The sequence below is a fragment of the Bison bison genome, unplaced genomic scaffold (assembly GCF_000754665.1).
Source record: "Bison bison bison isolate TAMUID 2011002044 unplaced genomic scaffold, Bison_UMD1.0 scf7180017864109, whole genome shotgun sequence".
NCBI classification, from domain to species: Eukaryota; Metazoa; Chordata; class Mammalia; order Artiodactyla; family Bovidae; genus Bison; species Bison bison.
Window position 1 is genome coordinate 763,054 of NW_011494681.1, and position 21,937 is coordinate 784,990.

General features: G+C 41.5%; 1 protein-coding gene across 1 annotated transcript in view; it reads right to left on the reverse strand.

Moving 5' to 3' along the window:
• Positions 1-21,937, reverse strand: part of CDCA7L (cell division cycle associated 7-like) — a 215,526-nt gene that overhangs the window by 12,302 nt on the left and 181,287 nt on the right. The window contains exon 2 of the mRNA XM_010839025.1: positions 1,391-1,531. Coding sequence (XP_010837327.1) covers positions 1,391-1,453 — 63 coding nt within the window. The 5' untranslated portion in view covers positions 1,454-1,531. The remainder of the gene's footprint in view (positions 1-1,390; positions 1,532-21,937) is intronic.

A 21,937-nucleotide genomic window follows, 5' to 3' on the forward strand; every position in this document is an offset into this window, starting at 1 on the left:
TGTCGTCCTGGGCCACAGAAGGCGCGAGGAGAGGGTGGGCTTGGGGGCAGGGGGGCCCTGGGGCAGGCATGACGGAAGCAGGAGCAGCCGCTCTGTTCCTTGATGCCCGCTGCCCACCACCCTCACGCTCACACCGTCCACGTGTCCCCCACTGCTCGGGGGGCGGGGGTGGACCCAAAGGCCGCCCTCACTGCCCGAGCACACTCAAACGGAGGGACTGGTGAGTTCTGAATGAGGGAGCATGGTGACCGGAGCTCAGCTGAAGGACCAGGAGGACCACGACGGCTGAAGAGAACAGAGCAGGGAAGGGATGAGGTGAGGAACGCGGAAGACGTTCAACGCCCTGACGAGATGGGCGAGCAGCGGGAGGGGTCAAGAGCTCCAAAGACAGACAACCAGCGCAGCAGGAGATGCTAAGTTTCCTATTTCCCTCGAACAATGAAGATGGATCCTAGCGGCTATCAGAAGTACATCTGGGGCTGGAGAGAAAAGCTACACCATGAACAACAGGAGGCAACGGCTGAGACCAGGCCAAAGTGGAAGGTCTGAAGACGAAACTGTGGAGAACAGCCACATGTGGGGACAGGAAGTGGAAGGGAGGCCCACCAAGAAGAGAAGGTGTAGGAGAGAGAGACCCAGGGCAGTGGAAGCAGGCGCTGAGGGGGCCACACGCTGCAGAGGCATCAAGTAAGCTGAGGGCCCCACAAACGGCCACGACACGGGCGCTTCACTTATATAATTAACTGCCTTCCTCTGCTATCGCCCAGTAGAAGCTGGGGGGGGTTTACCTCACTGCCTGTGAGAAGAGGCTGTGGTCCAGGGAGAATGAGGAATTCTGAGTGCCGTTTTGAACTCAGAACAAGGCTGCATACTCCGGCCACACTCTTACTAAGTCACAACACAAACCTTCAGGAATCTACCTCTCTGAGAACTGTAATCTGTGTCAACTACAGATCAAAGGAATTAATGAAGAATCATGCTTTTGCCAGCAATTCCATGAGTGAGGTGCAGATGGAGCCCCACAGCAGAGGCACCAGGCGCACGGTCAGCACACACTCCCACGGGACCCACCTGCCCCCACCAGCTGGGTGGGAGCACTCCCAGTACAGCCTCACCATGGGCTGCGGCCCCAAAGGGGCGAAGAGAGCGGATCTGATCGTGTGAGGCCTTCACTGGGGAAAAAGAATCTTGTACATAGAAAGGATTCAAACAGCAAAATTGAGCGAGGCACCCTCACCAGATTCTTAAAACGTGAAGGCACGAACGATAAAATAAGATGCTCAACAATTAACTGATACCACCAATTTAAGACCATGTTCATATAAAACATTATCCAAACCAAGATCCAGGCTTCCAGACAAATGCATGCCTTGGAAGGACCCACCCATACCTGCTTCCCTGACTCCAGCGAGTCAAAACTATCACAGCTCTCCTCGGATGAGAGGGTTTCCATGGGAACATCATCTCGGAAACCAACGAACTCTTCGTCATCACTGGGGGCGTTAAAGATGTCAGCCACTTCCTTAGGGATCTGTTTTGAATTGGGAAAAAAAAAGGAGAACAAAATCAGGGACTGTTATATTCACTTAGGGAAATTTTCTCAAGGAGCAGGAATTACCATCCCATGACTTCATCCATCTGCCATGGCTGCTCATAAGACCCCAATAACCATGAGCAAAATGTGCCTCAACTGACACCTCATGGCAACCAGGGAAGGGGTAGAAAAGAAGAGTTTTTCTCTTCAAATTCTAGAGCTATATCCTATCTTACAAGGAATGTCAAGGCCATACATATTTAGATAACAGGCATTTTTCTCTAGACAAAAAATAAGAACATTCTTCCCTACAGTGGATTTGTCTTTAAATGTCATCCATGTAAAAAAATTATATTCCTTATCACTAAGCTCCTCTTTTCTTAGTTTCCACCTATAGTTATTTTTTCTTTTCTTTGTCATATGAAAGCTCATATAATGAAATAAAGATTTCTTTTCTATATTCTGAATCAATTTAAGTAGTTTAGAATTAATTCTATTAAACACTATTACAGGCAATTATTCCCAGAGAGAATGTTGTTAGCACACTTAATCTAACAAACATGTATTTGCTGAGAGTTCATTTTTATATGTTGACTACCTATTTGTTCCCAACTATGTTGAAAAAGTTCAAACACACAGAAAGGTCAAAGAATAGCACAAACATTTGTATGTGCTTCACCTGGAACCCCCAGTTGCTTTTTTTCTCTTTCTCTCAACAAATATTAGATTGAACCTTAGGCATCTGCTGATATTTGAATGTTTCCAACCTAGGAAAACAGTGATTTAATATGAGGCAACCTAATCCACATAAGCAGATAACACCACCCTTATGGCAGAAAGTGAAGAGGAACTCAAAAGCCTCTTGATGAAAGTGAAAGTGGAGGGTGAAAAAGTTGGCTTCAAGCTCAACATTCAGAAAACGAAGATTATGGCATCTAGTCCCATCACTTCATGGCAAATAGATGGGGAAACAGTGTCAGACTTTATTCTTCTGGGCTCTAAAATCACTGCAGATGGTGACTGCAGCCATGAAATTAAAAGATGCTTACTCCTTGGAAGGAAAGTTATGACCAACCTAGGTAGCATATTCAAAAGCAGAGACATTACTTTGCCAACAAAGGTCTGTCTAGTCAAGGCTATGGTTTTTCCTGTGGTCATGTATGGATGTGAGAGTTGGACTGTGAAGAAGGCTGAGCGCCAAAGAATTGATGCTTTTGAACTGTGGTGTTGGAGAAGACTCTTGAGAGTCCCTTGGACTGCAAGGAGATCCAAGCAGTCCATTCTGAAGGAGATGAGCCCTGAGATTTCTTTGGAAGGAATGATGCTGAAGCTGAAAGTCCAGTACTTTGGCCACCTCATGCGAAGAGTTGACTCATTGGAAAAGACTCTGATGCTGGGAGGGATTGGGGGCAGGAGGAGAAGGGGACGACAGAGGATGAGATGGCTGGATGGCATCACTGACTCGATGGATGTGAGTCTGAGTGAACTCCGGGAGTTGGTGATGGACAGGGAGGCCTGGCGTGCTGCGATTCATGGGGTCGCAAAGAGTCGGACATGACTGAGTGACTTAACTGAACTGAATCCACATATGTTTCAAGTAATTTGCAGACACCATACAATTCACCCTAAAATACTTTAGTACACATCTCCCAAGAATAAGGACATTCTCCTACAGAATCACATAACCATAATCTTACCCAAAATAATACTTATTCAATAATATAATTTATTATTTTCAGTTATGTCTTTCATAACTTTTTAAGGGCAAAAGGGATCCACTCAAACAAGGATCACTCATTGCATTTGATGGTCCTCTTATGACACTATTTTTTGTTGCATTTTGTAACACTGACGTTTTTTAAACAACCCAAGAAAACTGCCTTGTAGAATCACACATTCTGAGCTGATCTGATTGTTTTCTGATAGATTCAAGTTAAATATTACTGGCGCCAGTTCTATACAGAGGACATGTGTTTCTCAATGCTTTGTATTGAGAGGTGCAAAACGTCAAGCTGCTGCTGCTGCTGCTAAGTCACTTCAGTCGTGTCCGACTCTGTGCGACCCCATAGACGGCAGCCCACCAGGCTCCCCTGTTGCTGGGATTCTCCAGGCAAGAACACTGGAGTGGGTTGCCATTTCCTTCTCTAATGCATGAAAGTGAAAAGTGAAAGTGAAGTTGCTCAGTCGTGTCCGACCCTCAGCGACCCCATGGACTGCAGCCTTCCTATTAATTAGCAGTATCTTTAATTATAAAACTGTCATATATAAAAATATATGGAATATATACTTAGGAATATAAAACTATATATATATAAAAATATATTCCTAAGTATATGGAATAGTATCATGAACACACATGGGAATACCCTAGTAATGATTCATCTATAGCTAGTCTTGTTCCATCTGTATCCAGACCCAACTGCCCTCCTTCCAATTTTAAAACTGTAAATATACTGTAATTTCACCCTGTGTTAGCAGCAAATATAGAGTCTGTGTCCAGAATTATTAACTTATTTTTTTCTACTCCCAAATGTATTTGTATCAGGATCCAAATAAGGTCCATACGTTGGTCAGTACATCTCAAGTCCTTTCTCATGTCTCCTTCGTGTTGTCTTCTCACAACTCATCTTTGAAGAAACTGGTTCATCTGACTGTAGAGTTTGCCTGAGTCTAGAGGTGTTTGGTTTTCTGGTTTTTGCAGCCCCAGGATGGTATTTAACAGACTCTTCGGTCCCTTTGGATTTCCTATAATTTGGTGGTTAGATCTAGAGGCACAGTCAGACTCAAGATTGCTTCTTTTGGGCCAGACTACTTTGTGGGCAGTGCTGTGTTCTGGAGGTAACCCAAGACACCTGGTTTTGCCTTTAGTGCTGATGTTATTTGACCATCAGGTTAAAATGGGGTCTGCCAGGTATCTTTTTAGCAAAAGCATCTTTATAGCCCTTGGTACTTAATAACTAGGGTGACATTTGACATTCTGGATAGACATTTGACTATCCATTCTCTCTGAGAGCAGTTTCAGTTGTTAACTTTCATCTGAATCAATTACCACTTCAAGGGTTACAAAATGATTTTCAAATATTAATACTATTCCTCTTTCATATACTAGGTGGTATTCTCCTGCAATGTAATATTCTCTCTCTTCCGGTCTGTCCCTCTCTCCCTCCCTCCCAGGTAGTTTCGTGGACTTCTTTAAAGTCTACTCCTACTACTAAGTCACTTCAGTCGTGTCCGACTCTGTGCGACCCCATAGACGGCAGCCCACCAGGCTCCCCCGTCCTGGGATTCTCTGGGGAAGAACGCTGGAGTGGGCTGCCATTTCCTTCTCCAATGCATGAGAGTGAAAAGTGAAAGTGAAGTCGCTGAGTGGTGTCAGACTCATAGCGACCCCATGGACTGCAGCGCACCAGGCTCCCCCGTCCATGGGATTTTCCAGGCAAGAGTACTGGAGTGGGGTGCCATTTCCTTCTCCAGGGGAATCTTCCCCACCCAGAGATCAAAGGCGGGTCTCCTGTGTTGCACGCAGATTATTTACCAAATGAGCCATCAGGGAAGGTAGGACAGAGCAAAGGTGTCATAAATACGTTCCATCTAAGTTCAGTGTGACATCTTGAATTCATACCCAGCATGACAGGATTCTTGCTCATTTCCCTCAGTAGTATCTCCCTCCCCACAATGAAAACCCCAATTCCCGGTACTTCTCATAGACCTACCCACTTGCTCTATCCACAATACACACTAAACAGTTTCAGACATCCCACCAACACAGCTCCCAACACCACTGACAACAGCAATCATTCCAGCTCAAGACTTCTTTGGAACGCGTGCTATCCTCGGGACAGTCCTGCTAGGACCCAGGTCTCCTCCCTGAGATAACCGGCCCACGGCTGTACTTGGGCACGAAAGGCACTTCACGTGTGCCCCACATGTCATCATGTGCTACGTAAGAGAGGCGCCCTCAGGGTCGGGGTTTAATTAATTTTTACTGCTACAAGGAGACACGCTTACGTGAAACACAGTTTCTTTTAACACTGGTGGCATGGGGATGAAGAAAGAGATGGCCATGAACTAGTACAGTTTGAAGCCACTGCCTTCATTCATGCTAAGGACAAGCAGTTTTCCCTGCCTTTGCTTTTGCAGCATCAGTGCAAACACTGACATGGCAAACAAGGGCAAAAAGTGTCTTAATATTATCATGACAATAACTTTGTCCTCATGGAACCCTGAAAGGATTTCAGGGTTTCCCCACACCTCCCTTTCAGTAACAGCTGCACTAGCATACACAGAGATGTGTATTCGAAAGCTTCCTGAGTTCTTTGGATCCTTGTTTTCTGTGCATTGAATTAGTTTAACAGTCAGGTTCATCTGAGAGATCACTAATCCCTAACTGCTCACTTTTATCATGATTTTAATGATTCCTGTGTAACAATGATTAGATGGCCAATGGTTCAACCAAAGGAAGTTTAACACTTGGCTTCCAGAGAACACAAATCCAAACTCTGAATACAAGATTAATGATGTGAGACAGTTAATTACAAACCATCTAATGAAATCATTTCAAGAGACAAGCAGACACTTACAGAATTAGAGTTCCACTAACAATAGGAAAAATACTGTTAACATGTATGCTAAGATGCTCCTAAAAAAAAAAGAGCCTAAATCTGAGACGGTTCTTGGGAGAAAAATTAAAACTCTTCCTCCTTTAAGAAGGTGAATTTAACAGTGTTTAGCTGCTTTGTCTTTTCAAAGACATGTTTTACTGTTGTTTAGTCATCAGAACCAATACAACCAAGAAAATACTCTTAGCAGAGAAACACAGAGGATACTTATGGAAGTACGTTAGACTTTACGTAACAGCCGTTGAGTTCAGTCCCTTAAGTGGCACTTTTTGACTTATCATTCTATGAATCAAAAATCCCCGCTGGCCCAGAAGCCTGCTTTGACATAAAGAGTTAATGAAGAAGAAGCACCCAATGGAATGTCTTACGGGAGGCACGTGTAAGGAGTGGAGATGCTGCTGATGCAAACAAACTGCATCCCGGTCAATCGCATTAGCCCTGGGGCCGGCGTCACGGCCGCCACTGCGGGGAGCTGTGTCTGCCCTGCTCCTCCTCCTGCGTCTGCTCCAGGGGTGCCCAGAGCAAGGCTGTGATTACCCATCAGGGCCAGAAGCAAAGAACACACTTTCTAAAGAGCAGAGCGCTACACACTCTTGGGGCATGCAGGGCTCTTCGTTTCTTGCTGCCCAACTTCAAAAGGCATTTAGAGAAGCATTTCAGACAGTCATAAGCCCCGGGATTTAACAAAAGTCTGTAAAATATCCACATGTCTTCAGTGCAACAAACTAACAGAGGCAACCAAGGCGGCAAGGATCACGTGCGAGGGACCCAAAGGAACTGACGAAGGAGGATCCTCAGGGACATGCTTCTAATGTGAGACCAGCTACACAGGTCGACACTGTAGGCCCCAGGACTTGTCACTTCCCCGTTCCACTCAGCAGTGATCCATTCAATAGCTATTATGTGGCTTGGACAGAGCACACAGACCTTTCCCCAAAGCTTATGTTCCACCTGATTACAATGCCAATCAAAGAGACATCAAAACAAACCAAAAATATAAAAGCAAAAAACTGAAAACATTAAATATTCCCAACTAGTGCATTATACTTACAGTGGTTGACCTTGCATAATATTAGGATAAATGCAGTCTAGCCAACCAGAAAGGAATCAAAATTCTCTTCAAAAGTGAAAAGACTTATATTCACAGCTATGTGACCTGGAATAGGTTGTGTGACTCTACTGAGCCTCAGAAGTCTCAACTGTAAAGAGTAACAAAAGGTGCTATTCTGCGTACTTATGGTTCAGATGGTAGAGAATCCACCTGCAATGCAGGAGACCTAGGTTCCATCCCTGGGTTGGAAAGATCCCCTGGAGAAGGGAATGGCAACCCACTCCAGTATTTCTGCTTGGAGAATTCCTATGGATAGAGGACCCTGGAGGGCTATAGTCCATGGGGTGGCAGAGAGTCAAACATGACTGAGCGATTAAGCAACAAAATTTTTTAAAAACAGCCATTTTTTTCCTTATCCTTTCATATACACTGTATGTATCTTTTCACTCTGTCCTTGTTGGGATAACAGTGTATCCTCAAAGGTCAACTGGGAGCCCCTAGATTCAATTCTGTGACTGGAACAAAGATGCTAGGATGGAGTTCTCAGCACCTGACATGGGCCTGGCCTAAAGCAGGTCATCAATAAATCCTTGCAAGCATCTGGTCTTGTAGGCATTTCCCCAGGGAACGTGTGTTTCCTAGGAAAGGTGCATGGGGTCAAAAGATGCAAGCTGTCACCTTTCTCTCCAAGAGACTTTCTCCCAGAATTTCTGAGCACCTACATGCAAAGTAGTCACATTCACTGCACCTCTTCAGAAACGACTGCAGACTTCACTTACTTGCCCTGCAAACCACCTTGGGGCTCATGTCTGGGACCAAAGAACTCAAACTCAACAGGCTTTGGAACCAAGCAGGCGGGAATGACCGCAGCAGCTCAGGGAAAGGCTGCGTGGCACAGTGCTGACTCAAGTCCAGGCAGGATGGTCACTCCCGCATCCCAGCAGCGCAAAGCCACCAAGTCGTGGGGCTCCAGTATGCTCAACCTTCAACCTCCCCAGAGAACTGAGGAATCTTTAGTCTTGGTGAGAAATCTCTCAGTTATAAAATGTCAGCTTCCAATTCTAAGGACCAAAGATTTACAGGCTGGATCTAAACTCATTCAGGGAAGGCACGTGGCAGAACCCATGGTGCTTTGCAGAACACCAAGGACATCTTAAAAGTCAAAATTTCAAATGTTACTGACAATCTCTCTAACTAGTGCCTGGCAGTGGAAGTACTGGACACCCAAGTGTTAAGAAAATTAAAAGAAAAACTTTAAATTCAAAATAACCACTGGACCACCAAGGAAGTCCCAGGAAGGGCTATGCGGGAAACACAGGTTCCATCTCTGGTCCAGGAAGATCCCATGTCGAGGAGCAACTAAGGCTGTACACCCTAGAGTCAATGCTCCAGAACAAGAGAAGCCACTGCAATGAGAAGCCCACACACCACAATCAGAGAGAAGTCCCTGCTCATCACCACTGGAGAAAGCCTGTGAGCAACAGCGAGGACCCAGTGCAGCCAAAAATTAATGTAAAAACGTTGTAGAGAAAAATGACCCTTCCCTTGTTCATAGTACTATTCGCAAAGCTACAAAGCAGAGGCAATCCAAGTGCCCATCAACAGATGAATGGATAAACAAGACGTCATAAACACACACAGTGGAATAAACAAGACGTCATAAACTCACAGTGGAATGTTGTAAAGTCTTACAAATACTGAATCACTGCCCTGCACCCTTTAAAAGTAACACTGTTATAGGTCAATTAAACCTCAGTAAAATTTTAAAAAAACACAACGAAAAGCACACCAGAGGCCTGGTATTCTGCGTTTCCAACAAGCTCCCATACTCTGGTCTGCAGAACATGCTTTTAGTATAAAAGGTCCAGTTCATTTTCTGTTCCTGTCTTAAGGGATGTGACTTTTCCTATTTCACAGTAGCTACTCTTGTATGAATCTTAACCTCCTTCCTACAGGCAGGTAATTCTCATGGCACACTCTGGATCTCACTGGCATCTGTCTTTCTCACCCTGCCCAACTCCAGCAGCAAGAATAGAGTTGTGCATACTCAGAGGTCCTCAATAAATACGAGTAACTGAGAAGCAGCATCAACAAATTCATAGAAATAAAGAAATTTTCAAATCAGGTAAAAATTTCCAAATCAAGACTTTTCTGTATCTCAAAGATATTTAAATGTATTCCTTCTAGATTAAAACAAAACAAAACAGCACCCAGTCAGGAGGAACATATTTATCATCCATTAGTTTTTGAAGGAGAAGAAACTGAGATTCTCTTTAAAGCCAATTTATTGGAGAGCTGATTTTTATGAAGCGTCAGGAACTGTTTCTTTTTCTAGGAACACTAGGGTGTATTTCACCTGGAAACAAGATTCATTTTAAGCCCTAAGGAGCAGTACAAAAGAAACGTGTGTATGCTACTACAGTCTCCTTATTCTGAAAAACTGTTCTGAAAGTAATTTTGACAGCAAGGACAGCAGAATTTGCAGGGTCTACTGTCTTGGATCTGTGTAAGCAGATCCTTTACACAAGGAAAAGCATTCCTTCAACCCTCCACAAAGGGTGCTGTTTCATATCATTTTCTCCATAAACAATGCCATTTCCTTACATCTCTTATGATTAAATCAGTTTGTTCATAAGAAATGCACACGCTGTGCACTACTTACACAACTCAAAGTGGATCAGACCTAAACATAACACCTAAAACAGTAACACTTGTATTGTTTCACAAAGGAGAAAATCTTTGTGACCTTGGGTTCTTTACAGATTTTCTAAATGTATAAACTAGACAATTAAAATTAAGAGTGCCTACTCTTCAGTAAACACTCTGAAGGGAATGAAAAGCCAACAGGAAAAAATACCTGCAAATCATTCATCTGATAAAGGACCTATACCCAGAATATATATAGAACTCTCAAGAACTTAACAATATAAACAAATAACTCAATTTAAAAACACACAAAAGAGGTGAGCAGACATTTCACCAAAGATAAATGGATGGCAGATAAGCACAAGAAAAGACACCCACAGTTGGACATCAAGTCATTACAAAAATGCAAATTAAAACTACAGTGAGATATAACTATCTACCTACCAGAAATTCAGTTCAGTTCAGTCAGTCATGTCTGACTCTTTGCAACCCCATGGACTGCAACACGCCAGGCTTTCCTGTCCATCATCAACTCCTGGAGCTGGCTCAAACTCATGTTCATCCAGTCAGTGATGCCATCCAACCATCTCAACCTGCTGTTCCCTTCTCCTTCTGCCTTCAATCTTTCCCAGCATCAGGGTCTTTTCCAATGAGTCAGCTCTTTGCATCAGCTGGCCAAAGTATTGGAGCTTCAGCTTCAGCATCAGTCCTTCCAATGAATATTCAGGACTGATTTCCTTTAGGATGGACTGGTTGGATCTCCTTGCAGTCCAAGGGACTCTCAAGAGACTTCTTCAACACCACAGTTCAAAAGCATCAATTCTTGGGCCCTCAGTTTTCTTTATGGTCCAACTCTCACATCCATTCATGACCACTGGAAAAACCAGAGCTTTGAAAACCTAACAATACCAAGGGCTGACAAGGATGTGGAGTGACTGGCACTTTCATAAACTGTTGGTAGAAATGCAAAATCATATAGCCACTTTGGAAAACAATTTGGAAGTTTCTTATAAAGTTAAATATACACTCAGCACATGATCCAGCAACCCTGCTCCTAGGTGTCACCCAAGTAAAATCAAAGTTATGTTCACACAAAACTTGCAGTTAGCAGTTTTATTCTGAAACCAACAAACAATCCAAGTCAACTAGAGAATGGATAAACAAACCGTGGAAAAATAACACCATAGGATTTAACTCAGCAATAAAAAAAAAAAAATAGTGATAAACACAACAACAACATGAATGAATCTCATTACTATGCCAAGTGGAAAAGACTACACACTGTCTGAATACACCTAAGTAACATTTTGGAAAAGGCAAAAATATAGAGGGAAAAAAACATATCAGGAGTCAAGATGGTGGGGGAGTAGGAGGACGTGGGGTCCATCTCTCCACATAAGGCATCAAGCACACATCTACAAATGGAGCAGTTCTCACAGAACACCAGCTGAACACCAGCGGAGACCTCGGACACCTAAAATGACAAAAAAGATCCCCATGTAAATCACAAATTGATAACCCCACAACTGGGTGGCCTGCAAACTGGCTTCATAAACTCAGCACCTACAGAACATCTAAAAGGACAATAAACGCTCCCATAGCCAAGATGGGTCTAGCTTTAGCAGCTGTAGACTCTGTGGGCATGTACACGTGGGGGTTGAGCCAGACCAGAGTCTGAGCTGCTCTCACAGAGCCCACAGTGGGTCCAGATCTGTGATCACTGCTCCAAATCCAGGAACCTGACTTCAGTGGATCTGTGCCATGGCCTAGTGAAAACAACGTCTGAAAGACACCAGGGCCAATTACAAGCATGCCCATAGTTAAGGTGGGGCTGAGAGCAGGGCCAACAACAGTGTAATCGAAAGCTCATGCAACAGGTAAACAGCTCCAGATGAGGGATACTCAGTAGCTTTCCTTCCAGTGGGCGTGCTCCAATCTTGCCTACCTCAGGCTGAGGATCAGAAACACAGATAAGAAACAGATCTGGGGATTTCCACTCCAACATCTAGGGAGCAGACCCACCTCTGACAGGGCAGTGACAACCATAGCAAAGGGGAGGCCAGTTCAGGCCTGGTCACCACAACGTTGGTCACACCTCCTACCGAGGGCATAATGGCTCAAACACAAACCAAAAATAAGAAAAGGGCAATAGGAACATACATATTGATATTTACCTTCAATTAAATGGATTAAATGCTCCAACCAAAAGACACAGACTGGTTGAATGGATACAAACACACAAGACTGTACATTCGCTGTCTACAAGACTCACTTCAGACCTAGGGACACATACAGACTTAAAAGAAAGGGGATGGAAACAGATATTCCATGCATATGGAAATCAAAATAAAGCTGGAGTAGCAATACTCTTATCAGACAAAACAGACTTTAAAATATGGATTGTTACAAGACACGAGGAAGAACATTACATATGATCAATGGATCAATCCAAGAAGATACAACACTTGTAAATATTCATGTACCCAGGATAAGAGCACTGGAGAAGGAAATGGCACCCGACTCCAGGGTTCTTGCCTGGAGAATCCCAGGGACAGGGGAGCCTAGTGGGCTGCCGTCTATGGGGTCACACAGAGTCAGACACGACTGAAGCGACTTAGCAGCAGCAGCAGCAAGATAAGAGCACTTCAATATACAAAACAAATACTAACAGCCATTAAAGGAGAATTCAACAGTAGCACAACAAAAGTGAGGGACTTTTAACTCTTCACCGTTAGTCCTCATCAATGGACTAATCATCTACACAGGAAAACCAACAGGGAAACACAGGCCTTAAATGACACAAAAGACCAGATGGACTTCACTGATATTTACAGAGCACTCCATCCCCAAACAGCAGAATATACACTGTTTTCAAGTGCACCTGGAACATTCTCCAGGATTGATCGCATGGTGGGGCACAAAGCAAGTCTTGCCAAACTTGAGAAAAGTTAAATCACATCAAGCATTTTTTCCAACCACAATGCTACAAGATTAGAAATTAAGAGAAGAAAAAACCAAAAGCACAAACATTCGTGGAGGCAGAAAGAATCGATGGATCACTGAAGAAATCAAAAAGGAAATTTTAAAAAAGCACCTAGAAATAAATGACAACAAAACATAATCCAAAACCTATGGATACAACAAAAGCAGTTCTAAGAAGGAAGTTTATAGCAATGAAATCTTACCTCAGGAAACAAGAAAAATCTCAAACAACTTAACCTTACACCCTAGAGCAACCAGAGAAAAAAGAACTAACAAAGTCCCAAGTCAGTAGAAAGAAAGAAGTCTTAAAGATCAGAGCAGAAATAAATGAAATAGAGATGAAGAAAACAATAGAAAAGACCAATGAAACCAAAACTTGGTTCTCTGAAAACATAATATCGATAAACCTTTAGCCAGACTCATCAAAAAAAAAGGGAGAGGGCTAAAATCAATAAAATTAGAATGAAAAGAGATGTTACAACGGACATCACAAAAATAGATTCATAACAGACTAACACAAGCAACTATATGCCAATGCAATGGACAACCTAAGAGAAATGGACAAATTCTCAGAAAGGTTCCATCTCTCCAAAATGAACCAGGAAGAAATAGCAAATATGAACAGACCTATCACAAGAACTGAAATTGAAACTGTGATTTAAAAGACTCAACAAAAAAAAAATGTAGAACCTGATGGTTTCACAGGCAAATTCTATCAAACACTCATTTAGATAAGAGTGGACACCTATCCTTCTAAAACTATTCCAAAAAATTGCAGAGGAAGGAACACTCCCAAACTCATTCTATCACCCTGATACCAAAACCAAAGATACCATAAAAAGAGAAAAATTACAGGCCAATATCACTAATGATCATAGATATAAATATCCTCAACAAAATAGTAGCAAACTGAATTCAACAACACATTAAAAGGATCAAGCACCATGATCAAGTAGGGCTTACCCCAGGAATGCAAGGGTTTTTCAACATCCACCAATCAGTGCAATATACTGCATTAACAAATTGCTGAATAAAAATCACATGTATAAAAATAAAAATCACATGTATGCTGAATAAAAATCAGAAAGAACACGCTTTTGACAAAATACAACACCCGTTTATAAAAACTTTCCAGAAAGGGGGCATAGAAAGAACCTACCTCAACATAATAAAGGCCATATATAACAAACCTACAACTAACATCATTTTCAATGCTGAAAAGCTGAAAGCATTTCCTCTAAGATCAGAAACAAAACAAGAATGTCCACTCTCACCACTTTCATTCAACATAGTTTTGGAAGTCCTAGCCTTGGCAATCAGAGAAGAAATAAAAGAAATCCAAATTAGAAATGAAGAAGCAAAATTGTCACTGTTTCCAGATGATATGATATTACACATAGAAAATCCTAACAATGCTACAGAAAACACCTGAGCTCATCAATGAATTAGGTAAAACTGTAGGATACAAGATTAATACATAGAATCTATTACATTTCTATATAATAACAACAAAAGATCAGAAAGAGAAATTGAATAAACAACCCCATGTACCATCACATAAAAAGAATAAAATACCTACAAATAAACTTACTTAAGGAAGCAAAAAACCTATTCCTCGAAAGCTATAAGATGCTGATGGAAGAAATCGAAGATAACACAGATAGAAAGATACACCATGTCCTTGGATTAGAAGAATCAACACTCTCCAAATGACTATACAACCCAAGGCAATCTACAGACTCAGTGCAATACCTATCAACTTACCAATGGCATTTTTCATAGAACCAGAACAAAAAAAAAAAATTAAATTTCTATGGAGACACAAAAGACACCAAATAGCCAAAGCAATCTTAAGAAAAACGGAACTGAGGGAATCAGGATCCCTGACTTCAGGCTATACTACAAAGCTACAGTAATCAAAACAATATGATTACTGGTACAGAAAAAGAAATCCAAACCAATGTAACAGGATGGAAAGCCCAGGAAAAAAACCATACACCAATGGTCAGTGAATCTTCAACAAAGTAGGCAAGAATATACAATGGAGAAAAGATAGTCTCTTCAATAAGTGATGCTGGAAAATCTGGACAGCTACATGTAAAAAAAAAAAAAATAGAATATTCTTCAACATCATACACAAAAATAAACTCAAAATGGATTAAAGACCTAAATGTAAGACTGGATACTAAAAATATCTTAGAGGAAAACACAGAATATTCTTTGACATCAACTGCAGCAGTCTCTTTTTGGATCCATTAGAATAATGGAAATAAAAACAGAAATAAATGGGGTCTAATCAAACCGATAAGCTTTTGCACGGCAAAGGAAATGATTTTAAAAAAAGGAAAAGACAACCTATGGAATGGGAGAAAGTATTTGCAAATGATGCAACCGACAAGGGCTTAAACAAAATATACAAACAGCTTTTACAACTCAGTAACAACAAAAACCAAACAACCCAACTGAAAATGGGCAGAAGGTCTTAATAGACATTTCCCCAAAGAAGACATACAGATGGTCAATAGGCACATGAAAAGATGTTCATGACTATTAGGGAAATGTAAAAATCAAAACTACAATGAGACATCACCTCAGACCGGTCAGAACAGCCATCATTAAAAAGTCTACAAATAACAAATGCTGGAGAGGGCGTGTAGAAAAGGAAAACCTCCCACAGTGTTGGTGGGAAGGTAAGCTGAGGCAGTCACAGTGGAGAACAGCACAGAGGTTCCTCAGAAAAACTAGCAATAGAATTACCATATGACCCAGCAATCCCACTCCTGGGCACGTACCCAGACAACACTATGACAAATAATAATTATAAACAATAATTATAAATATGTATGAAACATCAGAGCTTCAATACCTACAAAGAAAACACTGACGGAATTGGAAAAAAAGGCTCTTCTACAATAATAGCTGGAGACCTCAATACCGTACTTTCAATAATGGATAGAAACACCAGAGAGAAGATCAGCAAGGAAAAACAGGAATTGAACATTATAAACCAACTAGAACTAACAGACATAGATAGAACAACAGCAGAATGTACGTTTTCCTCCCAACACAACACCCAATAACAGCAGAATATGCATTTTCCTCAAGAGCAAATGGAAAACTCCCCAAGACAGACTGTATGTGACACTACAAAACATGTGAGTATAAATTTAAAAGATTAAAATCACATAAACTATCTTTGTAATAATGATAAAAGAAAACTAGAAATCAGTAACAGAAGAAAAACTGGAAAATTCACAAATAAGTAGAAATTAAACAACACTCTTAAACAACCAGTGGTCAAAGAAGAAAACACGAGGGAAATTAGAAAATATTTTCAAAGAAGTGAAAGCAAAATATACTAAAACCTATGTGATGCAGAGAAAGCAATACTAAGAAAAAATATATAGCTATAAACATTTATATTAAAAATGATCTCAAACCAACAAACTAATTTTATATTTTTAGGGACTAGAAGTACAGTAACTAAACCCAAAGGTTACAGAAGGAAGGAAACAAAAATTACAGCAGAGATAACAGAAAACCAATAGAGAAAAATCATAAAACCAAAAATTAGTTCTATGACAATAACAGAACTGACAAACTTTTAGGCAGACTGTTTAAGGAAAAAAGAAAATCCAAATTGCTGAAATAAAGCAGAGGCATTACTACTAGTTTTACAGAAGTAACAAAGATAACAAAAACAGTACTTTATATATATTTAGGGGCTTCTCTGGTAGCTCAGTGGTAAAGAATCCACCTGCCAATGGAGGAGACACGGGTTCAATCCTTGATCCAGGGAGATCCCACATGCCGTGCAGCAACCAAGCCCATGGTACCACAGCTACTGAGCCTGTGCTCGAAAGCCCGGGAGCCACAACTACAGAGCTTGTCGCTGCAACTTCTAAGCCCCGTGCTTCCTAGGGCCCGAGCGCCACAAGAGAAGCCACTGCAATGAGGAGCCTGTGCACTGCAGCTGGAGAGGAGCCCCTCAGTGAAACCAGAGAAAAGCCCACGCAGCTACCGAGACCCAGCCAAGCGAAAAGCAAGTAAATAATATTTTTTAAAAAAGAGTATTATGATCAATTGTATGTCAAAAAATTAGCTAGATGAAATGGGTAGAACACACATCCTTCCAAGACTGATTCCTCAAAAACAAAAAACCTAAGGAGATTTCTAACTAGTAAGAATTTGAATCAATAATGAAAAACCTCCCAACAAAGTAAATCCCAGGACCAGAAAAATTAACACCAATCCTTCTCAAATTCTTTAAAAAAAAAAAAAAAAGTGAAGGGGAGAAAACATTTCTTACCTCATTCTATGAGACTGGTTACTATTCTGACAGCAAAGCCAGACAAAGAACCTACAGGAAAAGTACAGAGCAATAGCCCTTATGGTGCAAAATTCCTCAAAAAAAAGGCTGGCAAACCGAATTCAGCAGCTCAGATTATACAAGATGACCAAGTGGGATATATTCTAGAATACAGTATGGTTCAACATATGAAAACCAATCAATGTAATGCAAACACATAATCATCTCAACTGATGCAGAAAAAGCATTTGACAAAATTCAGTATCTTTTCATGGTTTTAAAAAGTTCCACAAAGAATGGAAGGAATCATTATCAACCTAATAAAGGCCATATACGAAAACCCCACAGCTAATATACTCAATACTGGAAGACTTAACACTTTCTTCTATGATCAGGAACAAAACATCTACCTTCACCACTTCTATTCAACATAGTATTTGAGCAATTATCCAATGAAAATAAAAGGCATCCAAATTGGAAAGAAAGCATTGAAACTGTCTGCAGGTGATATAACTATGTAGAACATCTAAAGATCCCATAGAAACTGTCATCACTATTTAACAAATTCAAATCAAATCAGTAGCATTGCTATACACTAACAAGGAACAATCTGCAAAAATTCCATTTACCAGAGCATCAAAAAAAAAACAAAAACTCTTAGGGATTAACTTGGGCCATGAGGCTAAAGACTTACACAATGAAAACTATAAAAGACCACTGAATGAAATTAATGAAGACATAAATAAATAGAAAGATATCACATACTCATAAATTGGAAGACTTAATGTTGTTGAGATGACAACACTACCCAAAGCTATCTATATACCCAACGCAATCCTCATCAGAATCACGGTAACACTTTTCTGCAAAAACAAAAAAGCCCTTCTTAAAATTCATGTGGAATCTCAAGAGGCCCTGAAAAATCAAAACAATCTTGAAAATGAAGAACCTCACTGGAGTAGTCACACTTAACTGATTTCAATACTTACTACAAAACTACACTAATCCAAACAGTAGAGTCCTAGCACAAAGATGGACTTTTAGATCAATGCAGTAAAACACAGCACCCCAAAACAAACCCTTGACTAGATGGTCAAATGACTTTTGACAAGGATCCTAAGACTGTTCAATGGGGAAAGGATAGTCTTCGACCAATGATGCTGGAAAAACTGAATTTCCACATACAAAGAATGAAGCTGAAACCTTATCTTACACCATCTAGAAAAACTAGAAATGCAAAGAATCTAAATGTTAAAAGCTAGAACTATAAAAACTCTTTCCTTCTTGGAAGAAAAGATAGACAGAAAAATTTATGACTTGGCTATGGCACCAAATGCACAGACAATAATAGGAAAAGAATATAGATAAATTGGACTTCATCAAAATTAAAAAATTTTCTGCACTAAAGGATACTACCAAAAGAATGAAAAATACAACTAGAGAATGGGAGAAAATATTTGCAAATCATGTATTGATACAGGGTTAATATCCAGAAAATACAAAGAACTCTTACAGCACAACCAAACACCAATTTAAATATTAGCAAAAGGCTTAAGCAGATATTTCTCCAAATATATGCAGATGGCCAATAAGCAACTGAAAAGATGCTCAACATCACGAATCATTAGGGAAATGCAAATCAAGACCACAATGAGATATCACGTCACACCCATTAGGATGGCTATTATCAAAAAAATAGAAAATAAGTGCTTCTGAGTAAGCAGAGAAATTGGAACATTTGAGTACGGCTCAGTCAGTTCAGTTCAGTCGCTCATCGTGTCCGACTCTTTGCGACCCCATGCATCACAGCACACCAGGCCTCCCTGTCCATCCTCCCAACCAACTCCTGGAGTTCACTCAAACTCATGTCCATCAAGTCAGTGATGCCATCCAGCCATCTCATCCTCTGTCATCCCCTTCTCCTCCTGCCCCCAATCCCTCCCAGCATCAGGATCTTTTCAAATGAGTCAACTCTTCGCATGAGGTGGCCAAAGTACTGGAGTTTCAGCTTCAACATCAGTCCTTCCAATGAACACCCAGGACTGAGCTCCTTTAGAATGGGTTGGTTGGATCTCCTTGCAGTCCAAGGGACTCTCAAGAGTCTTCTCCAACACCACAGTTCAAAAGCATCAATTCTTTGGCGCTCAGCTTTCTTCACAGTCCAACTCCCACATCCATACATGACCACAGGAAAAACCATAGCCTTGACTAGATGAACCTTTGTTGGCAAAGTAATGTCTCTGTTTTTCAATATGCTATCTAGGTTGGTCATAACTTTCCTTCCAAGGAGTAAGCGTCTTTTAATTTCATGGCTGCAGTCACCATCTGCAGTGATTTGGAGCCCAGAAAAATAAAGTCTGACACTGTTTCCACTGTTTCCCCATCTATTTCCCATGAAGTGGTGGGACCGGATGCCATGATCTTCGTTTTCTGAATGTTGAGCTTGAAGCCAACTTTTTCACTCTCTACTTTCACTTCATCAAGAGGCTTTTTAGTTCCTCTTCACTTTCTGCCATAAGGTTAGTGGTTACGAAAAAGTGTGCAGCCACTGTGGCAAACAATATGATAGTTCCCCCCAAAATAAACACATAATTATCATACAATCCAGTCATTCCACTTTTAGGTATACATTCATAAGTATTAAAAGCAGGGATTCAAACCGATATTTTACACCAATGTTTATAGCAGCATTATTAAAGATGGCCAAAGGTAGGAACAGCCCAAATGTCTATGCATGCATGAATGGATAATATATAAAATGTAGCATATGCATACAATGGGTTATTATTCAGACTGTAAGAAGAGGTATCTTTGAACCTTGAAAATACACTAAATGAAATACATCAGACATGAAAGGACAAATACTGTATGCTTCCAGTGAAATTCACAGAAACACAAAGTGTTTCTGGGTGATTACTATGGACTGGAGGGAAGGAGAAGGAATGAAGAGAATTGTTTAAAGGGTACAGTTTCAGTTCAGGATGATGAAGAGGTTCTGGGTATGAACAGTGGTAATGGTTACAACAACAACGTGACTGAACTAAATGCCACTGAGTTATACATTTGAAAATGGTTAACATAGTAAAATTTATGTTATGTATATTCTGCCATCATAAAAAAAAAGGCAGAAGAAAAAAAAATCAATGCTATTTTTAAAAGAAAACGTAAGTGGGAGGAAACTAACAGACATGTCTGTATCTAGGGTTTCGAATAGCTGTTCACAAGAGTAGCCTACGAACCAAACAAAGTTTTGGCAGATGTCCTGGGAGGGAATGGAGCCAAATCACTTGGGAAGTTCTGGGTAACTTCCTTTTCCAAAGGGTCAGCAGACAGGAAATGTGAAGCCAATGTTAAGACTTCAATGTACTCTAAAAGACTGATGATCAAATCAAACTAGTCTGCTCTCAGTGGTTTTCAACAAGCTGCTATTGACATTTTGGTGGCTTCTCCCTCTGGGACATTTCTGCCCTGCCTGATACAGGGCACTGACATCCCTGACCTCTGAAGCCCTGGCAACAGGCACATTCCCCGACTTTGGACAAGCCGAAAGTAGCCCACTTCTGTTACACCCATGACACCAGTTCACTCAGATGAGAACCACAGATTCCAAACTGAAACACACATGCCTCTGCGTGTCTGTCAGACAAGACAGATTACAAAGCAGCAGCAAACGATCCCACGTCTGAATGATCTAAAGCAAGAAAGCCTTCTTTCTCGTGCACAGGACATGTCGGTCCTGGGCCAGCCAGGTGGGCCACTGCACACGGTCCTCACACAGGATCCAGGCTGACAGTTTCCACCATCAGGAGCATGGGCACAGGGAGCATAATGAGGTAGATGAGATTGTCACCTGGACGTGACACACTAGACTTCTGCTCACATTTCATTAGCCAGAGCACATCTAAGTCTTGCCTGTTTCGGGGACCAGGAAAATGCATTCCTCCCATTTATCGAAAGGACAAGAATATTTGTATAGAGCTCTGATGGCTACCAAACTATGACTGGAAAGCGTTCCGTGAAGTAGAAGACGCTGTGTCAATGTTCATTATTAAAAGTGATTGCAGAGTGTAATTGTATCAACGTGTGCTAAAGGACCCCACGAGCAATGAGTCACAGGGGCAGGGTGACATGGGCACTCTACAGTCAGTGTCAGTGAGGTGCAGTAAATGCAAACGGGGAGGTCAGCCCAGGAGGGCACCTGACCCAGTCACAGCGTGATTACCAAAGAATTCCAGGGGCCACGAGGTCAGCCACGTCCACACAGTCAGCCCAGAGGATGTGCAGGAAATCCACAGGTGGACGCAGGAGTCTGGAGTACACGCGGGCAGGGGGGCACTGTCTTGGTAAGCCACTGTCCCTGTGCTCAAGGCAGACAAGCACTGACCAGACCTGCACACCCGTGCACACCCCACAGCCCAGCCCTGCACACTTTATAGAGGGAGCCTCTTGACACACTTCTGCCCTGCTAGGGGAAAACACGCTGAACAATCCCTGGGATGCCGGCCTGTGCAGGCAGCTGACACCACTTGGCTCCTGGCTTTGTGCCACGGTGAATGTACACACTCCCTAAGAGTGCATCCTTTCTCAGCTCCCAATTACAGCTGGGAAAGAGGCTCACTTAGTACAATAACGATCACAAGGACAACTAGATGCTCTTTTCAGTGAATTTTTGAAGCTATCAGTGTGGGAAAAGAGAACAAGGCAGTTTTATACTCTTTTTTTAAGTCAGGTAAGGAAAACCTTCTGTAAGAGGTCATGTGCATGTATGAGAAAGGCTGGATGAGGCCCCACCAGCT